We start from the raw sequence: 14,987 nt of genomic DNA on the forward strand, positions 1-14,987 counted from the left end.
TGCAGAGAAAAACTTTGAAAGAACTATTGCTTAAAAGCACTTTAAAAATTAAGAAAAAATGTGGCTCCTTGGAAACAAAATATGAAGAAATAAAGACTATGCAAAAGTCTTGTAATTAGACTATTTATATGTAGATAAAAAAAAATTGACACTACTGTTCGTTGCATGTCGCTATAAATATGCTTTCAAATCTTTTTCTAGGTCAATGGAAGATTACCTTTGTGTCTTAGAAAAGGATAATCAAGTATTTTGTGTACATTACTGCTTTGTGTGAGTATGTTTTTCTTTCTTTTTTAAAGAAGCATTTGTTCAGTTAATAAACAAAAGCGCGTGTCATAGGCAGTATACAAATTTTATTCAAATTTGAACAGTAATCAGTAGGATTTAACAAAGAGTTATTTATGAGAAAATTCCCATTGGATACAGTAGAAAAAGAGTATATATAGGAATATCACTGATTTTAAAATATCTGCATAGCCAGAAAGGAGACCCACAGAACCCCACAGGAAATGTCCTTGGCTTATTAGCAAGGCTGCATACTGACTATATGATCTTTTTCATGCACTTTATCCATATTTTTGCTCAAACATTCAATGAGACAGCAGGAAAAGGGAACGATGCAAACAACCCAACTACACCTGCAGGCCATTGCATTCTTTATCCGTGCAACACAGCAGATGTAACACAGATATCAAGCTCCTATTCATGGCAGCTGCATCATCCTTTTGCGTGGAGTTACTCAGCCTTAACCAGCAGTGCTTTGGGAAATCCCGGCTGGAGAGCCCACTCGAGGAACAACAGAAGGTGGCAGCACAACACTGTCAAACAGATTCATGAAAGCAATATGTCTGACAAGAATGACACGCGATTACCTGCTAATTTCTCAGCCTGTATAGCAGCATCAAAATGATCTAAAGGTCATCACGATGTAAACATTGTGGTATTGATTGTATTATGGGAAGCATCGATGCTGGTAGATTATCAGTATGTGGCGAGAAACAACTGGCACGTTAATGTTCATCTGAGAAAGGTTTCACAGAAATACGTGCACAAGAAACATACCTGTGCTCAGAAGTGTTGCAACTATGATTAATCTTATACTTTAAGATGTTATGTAACCCAGAAAAGTACCAGAAAGCAAAATAAACAATTGGGTTATTCTTTAAAGTAATAAATTATAAAGATATATACAAATATTATCATTAAGAATATTTACAATTAGGTTTCAAGAAGCCAATTTTTTTTTGTTATACCTGCCACCGTGGTCCTGGGAAAGCATTGTAGTCTGCCTCCTATAGGCATCAGGGAGGCATAACCATACTGCTGCTCGTTTATCATATTCAATAAGAACACAATGACAATATCTCCAGTGTAACATTGTCCGAAAACTTGCACTCATTAGTGAAATACTACTGCTGGTTAAAAATCGTCTTCATATCCATGAAGTTGAGAACTGCGCGGGGACATTCACCTGATTTTAATGCGAATGCTTGAAAGTAAATCTACAGATTAAAATGCATGCTGGTGATCCAATTGTGATCCAAAAGTGTACACAGATGCAGGATCTCACAAACAGTGGATTATCCTTTAAGAAGAACAGAACAGCATAACCTCTGTTTAGATAACACAAGCTTCATTGTAAGAAAAGTCCGGAGTATTAAAATACACTTTTACACAGTAGAAGAGAGTAAAAAAGACATTTTTCATTGGCACAAAAATCCTCACAGAAGAATTCTTGTTTTCTCCATCCTGAGATGATCTTTAGTGATCAGTAGCCATTTATCTTTATAGATTAAGAAAAGTCACAATTAGCAAATAGAGACAGGGACGGCCTCTTTTCTTCTTTGCGTTGAGCTGTATGTTGGTCACAGCAATAACTCAATTAGTCCAGCTGGTGAAAGAGACTTTCACATCACTTTCACATCACAAAATCTCACAGCAATCCAGAAACAAGCCTCAATGTTGCACAGGGGAAGTGTGGTGCTAAAAACTGAAGTATTACCATAGAAAATTTCCAGTTAATCCAGGTATAATAGCAAATTCTTTTTAAAGAGATCGATAATATCTTAAAATTTGATGTTGGTACCACATAGATGCTTCTTGAGCAGAAAAATGGAAGACGGCGTCTGAGCGTGTGCGTTTCGAAGGGGATCCCAAAGAAAATGTGGCGAAAAGAGACATCCTGTTGTAACCAATAAACTTAACTCTCTGGACACCCACCCATGTTTGACTGATATGCTGTCTTGTAGGCCATGTTGTGTAATTGATGGTGATAATTATAAGATCAGTCAGGAGAAATAACATAGGAAGAACCCACGAGGAAGGCTTATTAGGACACCTTACAAACACATAAAAGGCAGACACACCTCTTTGCCTGTTTTGGGTTGTTGAAAAATAATACCATACCTTGAAAACAGTCTCTCAAACTGGAAATGTTGGAGAGACTTTGGAAAGACTGGATTTTGCTGATTGGTTTGATGTCACTCAGAATCAATGATTGTACCCAAATATGTGTCAGTTCTTTGCCCCACTGGACAAAAAACCCCCCAAAAAACACAACCGCCCCATACACAATTATCCATGCACTTTAAAGACGATGCACATGCTCAGTTATGCACATCCATACTGTGTGCACAGATATGTTGCCAGCTTGGTTACAGGTTCTCTCCTGGCTGGTACTGAGGCTCTGTGGAGGTAAAGTAATCCTCCAGGAAGCCCTGCAGGTACTCGAAAGTTGGCCTCTCCTCAGGTTCCTTCCTCCAGCAGCTCAGCATCAGCTCATGAAGGGATTCGGGGCACTCTGCTGGACACGGCATCCTATAACCACGCTCCACCTGGTCTAACACCTCCCGGTTCACCATACCTGGTAGAGAAAATAAAGCATTATGAAAGGTATGCAGCTGAAAAACTATATCCATAGTTGGAGTACTAAGTAAGACATCTTTATGCTATACACAGAATACAGAATTATTAGGTAAGTGTGTATTCTGATCTTTTTATTATTTTTATGCATATTTTACAATTATTTTCTTTCACTGAGTTATTAATAAAACTCCTAAGGGCTGACATTACAGCAGCACTTACTCTTAAGACACAAATTTTTTAACTTTTTCATATTTGTATGATGTCACAGAGCATTTAGAGAAGTCAACCAGCTCTTATTATGGCTGTCTTGCAAATCTTTCAGGTCACTCAGTCAGAAACCTTTCTGAGTGCATGCTAACTGATGCCCCCTAGTGGTTACACTTTTTATTTTTATTGTGAAGCAGCCAAACTCTACAGTCTTCCCATTTTTTATAAAAACACAAGACTATCAGAAACCCATTATTCTCTGGTGCCACGATATTCCAGAACTGGAACGCTGAAACACGACCACAAATCAATAAGATTGATACAATGAAGCATTAGGAGCGAGCCAAAAAATAATAATAATAAAAATAAATATAAACTAAGACTGACTCTTGATGGACGTGGTAGGTGGGCTAACTGATGCAGATGACCACTTTCAAGAATCTGGTTAGGGCTAGTACTATTAAGGATGAGCTGGTGGGAGTTTTCCATTCTGACTAGATAGTCAACAAAGGCCTCGGATATAACCCACATATGAATTCAATCACATCATAAACAAATGCAGGCTTTCTCCATTCTTTAACAGCATTTTGAAAGCTGTGGCTGGTCCTTCAGCAAACACTGACTATGAAGAGACCACGAAACTGACATACTTCATAAACAGAAGGACTCCTGAGAGTTACTAAAAACAGGATGACCTTTTTTTTAAAAAGGGGTTGTGAATATTTTTGAAAAGCCAAAAATGTTACAGTTACCAAATTTAGGAAATGCACAGTCTGTGTAGGTTATCCAGGTCAAATGACCAATAGTGGGTTAATGATCCTCAGAACAACCTCCAAAGGTTGACACCCCTACTGTGGGTTTATAATCTGGGATTATCTGCCCACCAGTGGTTTTAGATCTCAAATGACCTTTTGGATTGATTTTTTTATGTGTTATTTAGTCTCTCACAGGGAAAAAATAAACATACATTTCCTTTAAGCATTAAGTTTTGAGGTTCAAATTCCTTCAACCATAATAAAGCCTTAAACAAAATTATCTATACTTGCCTGGGTATGGGACTCGGCCTTTAGTAGCCAGTTCAGTCAGTAGGATCCCAAATGACCATACATCTGATTTAATGGTAAAGCGGCCATACAGCGCAGCCTCAGGGGCCGTCCACTTGATGGGAAACTTGGCACCTGCAAAAGAACAAGTTTATCAGGAGGCTGAAATTAGATCATTGTAAACAGGCTGAAACAAAAAACCAACTGGCAGAGCTTCCTGCTGTTCAACAGCTGTGACATCACAAAATCACTGATTCCTTACACAAAAGTGAAGAAACAAAATCCAACTAGATATGTGATGCCTTTGAAATACTCTATATTTGGCCTGGTGTTAGAAAAAGAGAGAAAGGCTACTGTGTCACATCGAGAAACAGCATGATAAAATAAATGCTGTCTTTTTTACCCTTATGCTTTTACCTTGCCTGGCAGTATATTCGTTATCCTCTATGAGGCGAGCCAAACCAAAGTCAGCCACTTTGCAAACCAGGTTATCTCCCACCAGGATGTTAGCAGCTCTTAGATCACGGTGCACATAGTTCATCCTCTCGACATAAGCCATCCCTGAAGCAATCTAAGAAAGGGGCAAATCTCTGTTTTATAACAGAAAAGTAACAAACAATTAAATAATAAAACGTGATATTATTTGCACTGACCTGTGAGGCCATGTCCACCAGCTGGGGAAGGCGAAGCATCTTACCCATGTCCCCTTTCAGAAAGTCCAGTAGGCTACCTGTTAGTGCGGATTAGAATAAGTTAATCACCACTGTGATTATAAAATTCCTGAAATTCATTTTAAATTTTGAAAAAAATGTATGCAGAAATGACGTTTATTTATAAATAAATTCATTGTCTAGAACTTTCTTTTTTCCCAGGCAGTAAACACATCATAGTTTAGCTCAATTTTTGGCTGTTTCTGCTTAATCACATCCCCTTTTTTAAGACGTGTCCATCTTTTAATTAGACTTAGAAATATGATTTCGATGAGTCATAATCAAATAATATTTTAAGTACAACACATGTTTATTTACATTTACAAATGAAAAAATGTACTCTGAAAAAATATTTAAATGTGGCCAAGTAAGGACCCCACGCTGACCTTGGCCCATGTACTCTGTGACGATGTAAATCGGCTCCTCAGACACCACAGCGTAAAGCTGAACCAGCTTTTCATGTCTCAGTTTCTTCATGACCTGAGCCTCCTGCAGGAAGGCCTCTGGGGACATGGTGCTGGGCTTCAGGGTCTTAATCGCCACCTGCGTTGTACCGTTCCATGTTCCTAATTAAAAACAAATGTTATTAGTATAACATTAGTATTGATTGTTAGAACTTAATTCAACTCCAGCTTTCCCCCATTAAAACTGAAGTCATTTAAGTGTTAAATAATTTTCTAATGCACCTCTGGACAGTCTTGTATATGGTTGCTTTTTTAAATGTTGCTCCATGACCATCCTTTTCTGACAACAAAACATTTCTGCTTAAAAGCTAATTACTGGTAGTTTCCAGTAATTAGTCAGAGCTCAAGCAAATGGAAGACTCCTGTTTTTTCACTATGAATTTGCCCCAAAGGGAAAGACAAATGATTGCTGATTTCTACTGTTATGCCTTAAGACATTTGTGGGAGGACAGTCAGTAGGTATGACCTGAGCATACCTGGGTGTGCCTGAAAACACAAGAGCTTTGTGGTCGCACCATTACACTTAATTTGCCTCCCTGTCAGTTCATCCACGTTCCCAAAATGAAATTCTAACTGACAGGTCATTGTTTTCATACACTGGAGAAGATTCATTGCACACTGTAGTGGAAAAAATGCAAAGCGACAGAAACAAAGATCTACTGAACAATTTGAAAAAAGCAGCCACACTGAAAATGTTCCAGAAGTGACGTCGGCATATTTAAAGGGCATATTGGCCAAATTTCTAAAACGTTTGGCATTTTATTTTCCCTGGCATCAACAGTGATCATGCAATAATATTCTAATCAGAATCAGCTATCAGTTACAGCAGTAATAGTTATAGCTGTGCAATTTTTCAGTCATGCAGCACTAAAATAATTTATGCACTTTGGTCTTACAATAGCTGTGACCAGAGAAAATAACTGAATATCCATTAAAGGAATAAAGCCTGACTCACCCATCCAGACTTCGCCGAAGCAGCCCTGTCCAAGCTTTATGTCAAGACGGAGAGACTCTCTCGGGATCTCCCAGGCGTCCTTTGCTAAGCCCTGAGTCTGAGGCTTCAGTACAGGACATATGTCTGTTAGGCTGTGACACAATCCATCAGCATGCTCTGGGGAGGGAAGATTGTGAAGCTGGTCAGTGGTAAAGCAAATAATGGGCAGGAAACACAGGAAAGGTTTAACTAAAAGAATAAGTGAATGAATATTAGAGCCGCTCTGCTCATTTGTGTAATTACTAAAGACTCTGTTGGGGAAGCTAAAAAGCATTTTGTCTGCACTGAACTCACTGCGGTAATGATTGACAAGCTGCTGTAGGGAGTTGAACTGGGTGCGTGACGTGATGTAGAAGCCTCCACTGTCCAGCTTCCTGATCTTGTAGTGCTTCACATTTAACCCTTTTGTGTTGTCATAATCCAATACAGACAAACAGTAGGCACCTGGGGGAAAATGATAACCAATTAACACAAAGTAGCAAAGACATTGATAGCATTGATTCATCGAATGATGTTAAATCTGTGTTCTTTCTTTTAAATCACCTGGTGGAAAGTAACAGAACATTTGCCATTCAGAATGAAGAGTAATTGGAGTCCATTTTTGTGGGCAGTGTGTTCATTGCAACACCAGAGGGCAGTGCTGGTCAACCAAAAAACAGTCTGAATCACAGATTTGGCCCAAGGCGATGCCTAGCCTTTCTCTTTATTTTTGAACTGGGCAATATGGCCTGTGGTTGTATAGCCTCAGCTCCACAATGACCTAATTCTGTCTCACTCACTCACCCAGTATTTCGCCTCTGCTCCAGCTCACCCACCTACTCCCCTTCTGCCTATCTCTCCCTACCTTCAATCTTTTCTCAGTCTCTCCAGATTCCATATATCTGCTCCATAACAGTAATCCTGTAATGTACCAGTGTGTACACACGACATATACACACAACTGACTGAGCCCGAAGAGACTATTTTACTGCTGCAGCAGCAGCAGCATCAGAGTAGCTGCCTATCAGAACCATCTCTCTACACTGAGTCCCACAGGCATCACATCCAACCTTTTCCCATCTGCCTGATTTGTTTCTCTTCTGTACCCACGTTGCCACATGACTGACACGGCACAGCGGGGAGCACAGTGAGCAGCACGGAGGCTTGCCTTACTGTAGAAAGAATTTGCTTTCTTCTCCTCGGTGCCTTTTTAGTCTGATATGTCACAGAACAGAAAATTCATTTTGAAATCTGAACATTTTACAAGTTCATAGAAAGATACACGAAGAGGTGTAAAAATAACTGCACACTATGTTTCTGAGATTTTTTAAAAAAGTTCCCTGGTAGACTGGTTTTAAAAATAAAAATCTACATGCCCAGGCCCTAAAAGTTTTACATTTACAATTACTCTTTCTCATACTCTGTCATAAAGGAAAACTTGTGAGAAAGCCGAGGGCTGGTGTTTGAAGGATATCAGAAGTCACTGATTCAGGAGTAGTTTTGTTCGATAGGGATGAGTGTGCTTTGAAAAAACACTTTTTAAAATCAGAAAAACAATCACAGATCCTAAAAAAATGCAGGCAAGCTTTTAACTTTTTCCTTGTCTTAACAAAAAGTACATGTACACAGCTTGCATGCCTGAAACACCTCAACTAGTTATTGTATGACTAAAAACTGGAAACACTGCACTGCAAACTAACAGATGTTGATGGTGTTTCCACCTACAATAGAGCTCCAATCAGAAACTCTCCTACAGCACATTAAATATTAATATTGTATGATTCTGTGTTTTCAGTTCAGTACACTTTTATTCAAAATATATTAAAAAAACAAAACAATCCGACACTGATGTATATCTACATGCAAATCATATCCCTTTAAAACTGTGTTGTGGATGAGTTAGTGGGAAGATCAGCTAAATCAGTGGGATAACACATGATCTCTTGATTCTTGCTTGTGGTGAATTACCTTTTATAGCTTTCTTACAATTTCCAGAAGCAATAATGTTTTTGTTTGTTCAAAGTTTTTTTTAACAGATTAAGGGATCAGTTTGTACACAAACTACACTTTAGAAAATCTAAAAAGGATATCTAGGTGATGTTTAAATACGATTGAGTAAGGAAGTAAGGAAAGTAATGTTGTAGATGCTGGCACAGCTTTCATTTTTAGAGCTACTTTACGACCAAGACCAGATATATTTAACGAACAGTCTGATGATCAATGCCAAAATAGTAGTTACAGGGAGTTTCTGATTAGAGAACAAATTAACTAAGTCATTCAGATACTTCACCGTATTCCAGTTTCAATTGTGATTCAACTTACCCTTGGTGGTTTCACTCTCTCGCACCAGGAAAGTCCCTCTCCTGTTCTCTAAACTCAGCAGCAGCCTCTCAGAATCGCGGCGTGTGATTTTGCCAAAGTACCACCTGGTTGAGGTCAAGACACAACACATGGGACACAAGGGAGCAGATTGGTGAGGGGAAGGAGATATGAGTGGGAGAAAGAGAGGGAATGGGAAATCGAGGCTGAACTCGCTTATAGTCTCAGAAGGTTTCGGTTATTCCAGATGCAGTGCATACAAGTGCCTACAGTGCAACAGCTGCTTACCTGGACTCTAGAGCCAGTTTGAGATGACTGATGGAGAAAGAGGCAAAGGTGAGAAACGAAGTTGTTACAAAAAGTTAGTTTGTGAGTTTTATTGTAAGCAAGCAGGTTAGCATGAGAGGTTTAGCAGAGAAAGTGGTTTCTGAGCTACAGCGAGTTGAATGGATAGTTTAAGATTTCGGTGTAATGACTTTCATCCCAGCATCAAGCCCAAGATCAAGTCAGTGTTACATTACAAAGACACTCACTTAGTTTAGCTTACCTTAAAGACTGGTAACAGAGGCAAATACAGTCAAATAGTAACAAAGTTCACTTGCCAGCAAGCCCAATTTTTATGCTCTTTCTAGTCCTTTTGCTCAGTTGCTACTACTTTCGTAGCCTCATAGTGAGCTTTAAATGGGATCTGTGACACTCATTTCCAGCATTCTTGGACTTGACTATTTGGTGGTGCTTCTGCCCTCACAGCCAGAGCCGTGTGCCTGATATGACCATATAATAGACATCCACCTTTACACGGAGCACAGAGTATAAGAGACTGTCTGAAATCAAGTATTTAGAAGCCTAAGCATTTGGCTGAAGTATTATTTTCCACATACACTGACCTCATTACTTCAAACTAATAATATGTAGCAGTAGTCGCTTTGAAATGGTTAGGTTCATGTATTTCACTACTTTTAGTGAGAACCTGACTAGCTGTTGTGAACTCGCTGTAGCTTTGGTGCTAATTTTACATAGCTATCAGCAAAAAAAATGAAATAAAATTACCTCCCAAAATGTAAAACTATTCCTTTAAGGTCAAATTTCTAATTCACAATAAAAGTAATAATACTGAAAGCTCCAAAGAACACAAAGTTTGAGGGTTAATCTTTCCATGCGCTTGGTGAAAGACAGATAAGTGTCACATCGAGAGGGAGAGAGAGAGAGAGAAAAAAAATAAAGGGGTTTACTCTTCTGCTTGGATGGAGTCAGATGGAGCCACATAATTGCTGGGGATATAACCGCTCTCTCCGGTGGTCAGGGAGCGCGCCAGCCACCAGTCCCCTTCTCTGCACAGACGAAATGATAACACACAGCTTTACCAAGGCTCATCACAAGTCCAAAACACAAATGTGAATTTTCGGGCTGTTTATCAAGTGTCTCAGACCATAAATGAAAGGATAGAGTTTGTTTTGCAATTTTAGTAACTGCTGCAATAGCTGTAGTATTTCAGCTCTTGGCTCTTGGAGAAGCTTGATGAAAGTCAGCCCAGGTTCTTTTTCTGTTATGCAATTACTATGGTTGGGAATCGCTGTAACTAACAAAATGATAATATCATAATTTACTGCACACAACAGCAACATGATCTATGCGCCTACAATACATCCTGATATCTGTAAGTGAGGAAAAGATATCCCTGAAATGACAAAATGCAGCAATTATGTACACCACTGTGGTGTCAGTGTGGGTATGTATTATCATCCTTATTCAATTAATATTATTATATAATAACGTGTCGGTTCAGTTAATTAGTTCTCTGATTTGCTTTCCCCCGGCTAGTTTCCCCTCTGAGAGTTTCTTTTCCATCAGCACATGTTAGTTAACTTCTGTTCCCTTCACCCTCTTTCATTTGATATGATCCATAATTAGTTGCGGTAAATGAAGCAGTGATTCTGGTAAGTCAAACTGGCAAAGGGACTCCATCTAGACCCTTTGCACGCTTTAATAAAAATGCTGATGTTTACTGTCAGTGTACTCATGCCATATCACAACAGGGGATGATATTCTTGTGATTCCCATCCCTAGTAATTATAGAAACATATGGATATTGCAAAAGGCAGACTGATGGTGCATGAAGGCTACACTTTACGAGAGGTTGAGCTGTTGAAGCTTTGCAGCACTATATTCACAAGTCAAATTTTAAAGCAATATGTTTATTTGCTTTGATTATTTGCCTCCCATTGATAGTGCTGCAAGGCTTTCAACCAACTGCTACGGGGCGAGGGCAGAGGCATCAGTTTCACATATGCTTCATGTGATACAAAGAACACAGGCTCACAAATGGTTGATTTAAACACAGTCGTAGAGAAGCTTCACAAACCTGCAGTTCACCTTCCTCCTATCAAAATGTGATGGTTTGTGAAGGAGAAATGGGAAAGAGAGATGAAATGGTGAAAAAGAAGAGCGTTGGAGAAATACAGAGAGCATATTATGAGCAGTGGCAGAATAGCAAAGTACGCAGAACAAACAGACTTCAGCACAGCACATATGATAAAGCTTTGAACCTAAACTACTTGAACTACTGTGTATTGAATGAGGCACAGTAATGAGGCCAGGGAGAGAAAAAACTATGCATAGCTTTACTAATCCAGTGAACCTGACCAAACAGAAAACTAGGACAAGCCTATCTGACACTTACATTAACAAGTCTTAGAATTGGTTCGAGCATTCTTAGTATCCTTGACCCATTAATGGGCCAGATCTCTGGCTTAGCGGGTCAATGATAATCCACTATTGTTCCAAACTGCCTTCTTGGTCAGTAATTTGTCAGTAGGCAGGCAGCAATGGGGGTGCATGACTACACTATATGGTTCACTGCATAGCTATTGAGTCAAAGAGCAAGCCCGTACTTAAAAAAACAACAACAGTATAGGGAATAGGAAATGTTTCCCTTGACTGTAAAGACAGAAGTCTTCAGTAGACAAGTGACATCAATTTTGGAGAGCACAGTAACCAGACGGTGAGCAATAACTTATGCCAAAAGACGACAGAGAAGGAGTGTGAATGTTTTACTTACGTATTGTTTACTATCTGGAGCCGTTCGCCCTTCCTAAAAGACAGATCTGTGGCTGTTCGAGATTCATAATCGTATAATGCCACAAAGGTCGTCACCCCTCCTGTGAGACGATAAAGTGTGGGTTTTGATAAAGTGAAGCATACAGAGTGCACAGTTTAAATAGCCAGCACAACAAGGTGGTAACTGTAAAACTGAAAGCTCTCAGCGAAGGTTCTCACCTGCTCGTGCTATGCAGTTTGAAGAGGTGACACTGTTATTGTCCACTCCTCCAAAGAGCGTTAGCTCTGCAGTATTAGCCATTGACTGATTCCCGCTGAGACCTGCATCCACAGTAGGGCTGCGGTTTGGTGTTAAGGACTGTTGAGTGGAGTTGAGATGGTGGCCGCCAGCCCCTCCACCCGAGCTGAGGTTGCCATCGAGGCTGCGTGTTCGTTGGCCTACATCCTTGGACTTGCTCTTGGATCCCCCCATAGCCAAGGCCTGTTGTGCATTCAAAGACAGAGAAAACTCTGTGAGACAGCAGATTAAGAATAAACTTAATTCAAATTGAATTTCCAGGCACTGTAATAGAAAAATTACACTATAATTTGGCATCAAATAGACTTGCTTTCTTATGTGATCTTCTTAGAATACATTCTCTGGAAAAATTCCTCTGACTGCCACAAAGCCAGATGCAGAAACCAGAGACGGACCGGAGACTACTATTAAACCCACAGAGACACGGTGTCACACGGACCACAAGAAGCAAAACATCTCCAGCAGACGTTGGAGCAGCTGCCACTCTTCGGTTTCAACACAGACACGAGATCCACTTTACCCCACTCCCACCAGCAGCATGAACACAGACAGCAGTTATGTCACACATGCAAGCATGAACATGTGTCAGAAGCAGAATAATTCCAGAGAAAGGCTGAAGCATTTTGAGGTGGCATTCCCATTGCGTCAAAACTCACGTTCATGTCTTGTTGAGGGGGAATGAAAAAGTCCTTCATTTCAACAGCAGTGCTGAGTAAGTAAACGATCGACAGAAGATTGGTAAACATCAATTATGGTAATAATTTAGAGCCATTACGTGAGTGTGGCTAAAGTAATGCCCACATTCAGGAGTTTTAGCATTTAAATGTGAGGATTTACAGCATTTAGTCACTACTGAGCGGGCAAGTTTGAGCACTGACAGCTGTCATGAGTACTTTTCAGTACCTTTAACAAAAGACAAATAAGATATTAAAATAATATAAACACCAAAAAACACAAATGATTTTCTTTTAACTGAAACAAGCTATAGAAGCATTATTACCCATAGTGTTTTGCATTGAATGTGTTAGTAAGTCCAATATACAGTTATCTCTCAGGCTGCTAAATGCTGCACTGTGCACTCTGGTTAATCAAAGCATGTTTGCTTTCAGCAGCGTCCTGCTGTTTTCAGAAACTAGACCTGTGGGCATGTCAGAGTTGTAAAAGCTGTTACCAGGAAAAACAAAAACAAATGTACAATAGAGCTGACTCAGATGATAATTTTCTGATTGACTGATTCTTTAATTTAAAACCCGCCCAAACACAAAGTACACACAAATCATTTTTAGTTGCAAACCTATTTTGTACACCACAACAGTGTTTGTCCTAACCCAGTGTGGCCCTGTGAGGTGTTGGTCTGCATACACTAAATGCAATGACATATCACAACAGGAGACGATATCGCTATTTAGCAAGTCGGATAATCTGACCACTTGGCAAAGTAAAATGCCCAAGAAAACTGAACAATTATCAAAACAAACAAACAAATAAATAAGTAAATAAATAATACTGTTATTACAGTGCAGGTGATCGTCCTCTGGCCCTCAGACTGCGTTGGGGTCCATCGTGCTGCGCAAGCTAACTTGAACAACACAGAAATGGATAACTAAGTCTGAACAGCCAGTTACCAGTTATAACTGATACATTTAAAATATGATGATTTTTGGTAAAATGATAAACTAGTGCATCTTAGACATAGCAGATCACTCATCAGTGCTGATGGTGTTCAAGTTGTCAATAAATTACAAAACTGAGAAACTGCACTAAGAAGATGAGAACAGAGGAGGCCAGTTTTGGATTGCTGCTTAGTTTTTATTTCTGAAGCTCCCCCACCTGAGGAGGTTCATGAACTCTAACCACAGCTTAGTGCAGGGAAATCCTTACACTAAGCCCAGAATAATTTAAGGACTGCTATCATGGATAGACATAGCCACAGGCGATCTGCTAAGAAATGTTAATTTAGAAAAGACACTAAGGTGGGATGGCTTGGAAACACTTCTGATAAGCAGATAAGGGTAAAAGTGCATTTGGATAGTGTCGAGTTATTTGGCCTGCCTGACCTCTGTTATTTGGGTGGCTGTGAATCTGCTCAACTCAGCCAATACACAGCCCACTGTTGTTAACAAGCGAATGCAAAAACAAAGCCAGCTACAAAACGTTGGATAGCAGCCACTCAAAGCTATGAATGATGACATATGGTGGAAAATATCTTACTATAAAAGGACTGAGTTCACTATGCAAGATAAGGAAATGAAGTTGCAAAGCTGGTTCTTGTCTCTTATTTTGCCCCTCCGCCAGGAGAGGAGAAGCAGAGGTGACAAAAGGAGATGTGGAAGTTATTTCTGTGTTTGTAGTTTGTATACAGTTTAGAAGATGCCTGTGGCCATATGTGCAAGTGCACATATGAGCTCATCCAGGGTTGATTTAATACAAAAAAATATGTAAAGGCATTATAAGGAGAAAAAATGAAAGGGAGGTGAACATAACATGGGGTTGATTTTTTTTTGGGGGGGGGGGGTGTTATCATCGTGAAATGGGAGGAGGGAGGAGAAAGGGATGAGGGGCAGTGGGGCCGAAGAGTCGATAAGTCTACCCCCTGGGTATGTCTGCATTAAGGGGTGGAGGGGGGGTTGCATGGGTTGCAGGTTAACACAAAAACACAGACACAAGAGAGTAGACACAAAGATGCCGGGTGGCTCAGGGAGCTGCTCTTTGTGTGTTCTGTGCTCTCCCCCAGCAGACTGTTTGCATGGTTAATAAGCTGTTTGAGGCAGAGCAGAGACCTCTCTGATCTGCAGTCGTCAGTCTTGTAAGAGGCTTCCCAATTCCACACGCAAGACGCTTATTCTTAAGGGACGCTGCCTTAATAGGATCAATCAGATGGCATTTAAATAACAAATTTTGTGGAGAAACTTTGGTAAACACGGGTGAATTTTACTGACTCAGTAATTATGCTTTTAGGGTTCAGCAGCAGCAGCATAGAATCTGATGAAGTGAACAAATTAAAAAGAGCCATTAAGACCTTTCGCAAATTTCAAGACTGAATAGAATTCA

The 14,987-nt window shown here is 39.8% G+C and overlaps 1 protein-coding gene across 4 annotated transcripts in view; it reads right to left on the minus strand.

Annotated features, from left to right (window-relative positions):
- Positions 1 to 333: 333 nt before the first annotated feature.
- Positions 334 to 14,987, minus strand: part of src (v-src avian sarcoma (Schmidt-Ruppin A-2) viral oncogene homolog) — a 30,456-nt gene continuing 15,802 nt past the window's right edge. Inside the window, exons 2-14 of one of the 4 annotated variants that reach the window (XM_026153888.1) lie at positions 11,858 to 12,119; positions 11,640 to 11,739; positions 10,944 to 10,961; positions 9,814 to 9,912; positions 8,870 to 8,896; positions 8,585 to 8,688; positions 6,578 to 6,727; positions 6,245 to 6,400; positions 5,212 to 5,391; positions 4,769 to 4,845; positions 4,533 to 4,686; positions 4,119 to 4,250; positions 334 to 2,863 (exon numbers count right to left, since the gene is read on the minus strand). In XM_026153888.1, coding sequence (XP_026009673.1) covers positions 2,655 to 2,863; positions 4,119 to 4,250; positions 4,533 to 4,686; positions 4,769 to 4,845; positions 5,212 to 5,391; positions 6,245 to 6,400; positions 6,578 to 6,727; positions 8,585 to 8,688; positions 8,870 to 8,896; positions 9,814 to 9,912; positions 10,944 to 10,961; positions 11,640 to 11,739; positions 11,858 to 12,110 — 1,659 coding nt within the window. In that variant the 5' untranslated portion in view covers positions 12,111 to 12,119 and the 3' untranslated portion in view covers positions 334 to 2,654. The remainder of the gene's footprint in view (positions 2,864 to 4,118; positions 4,251 to 4,532; positions 4,687 to 4,768; positions 4,846 to 5,211; positions 5,392 to 6,244; positions 6,401 to 6,577; positions 6,728 to 8,584; positions 8,689 to 8,869; positions 8,897 to 9,813; positions 9,913 to 10,943; positions 10,962 to 11,639; positions 11,740 to 11,857; positions 12,120 to 14,987) is intronic. The other 3 variants (XM_026153889.1, XM_026153890.1, XM_026153891.1) reach the window with 3 other exon arrangements.

Source organism: Astatotilapia calliptera, chromosome 20, assembly GCF_900246225.1.
Source record: "Astatotilapia calliptera chromosome 20, fAstCal1.2, whole genome shotgun sequence".
NCBI lineage: Eukaryota > Metazoa > Chordata > Actinopteri > Cichliformes > Cichlidae > Astatotilapia > Astatotilapia calliptera.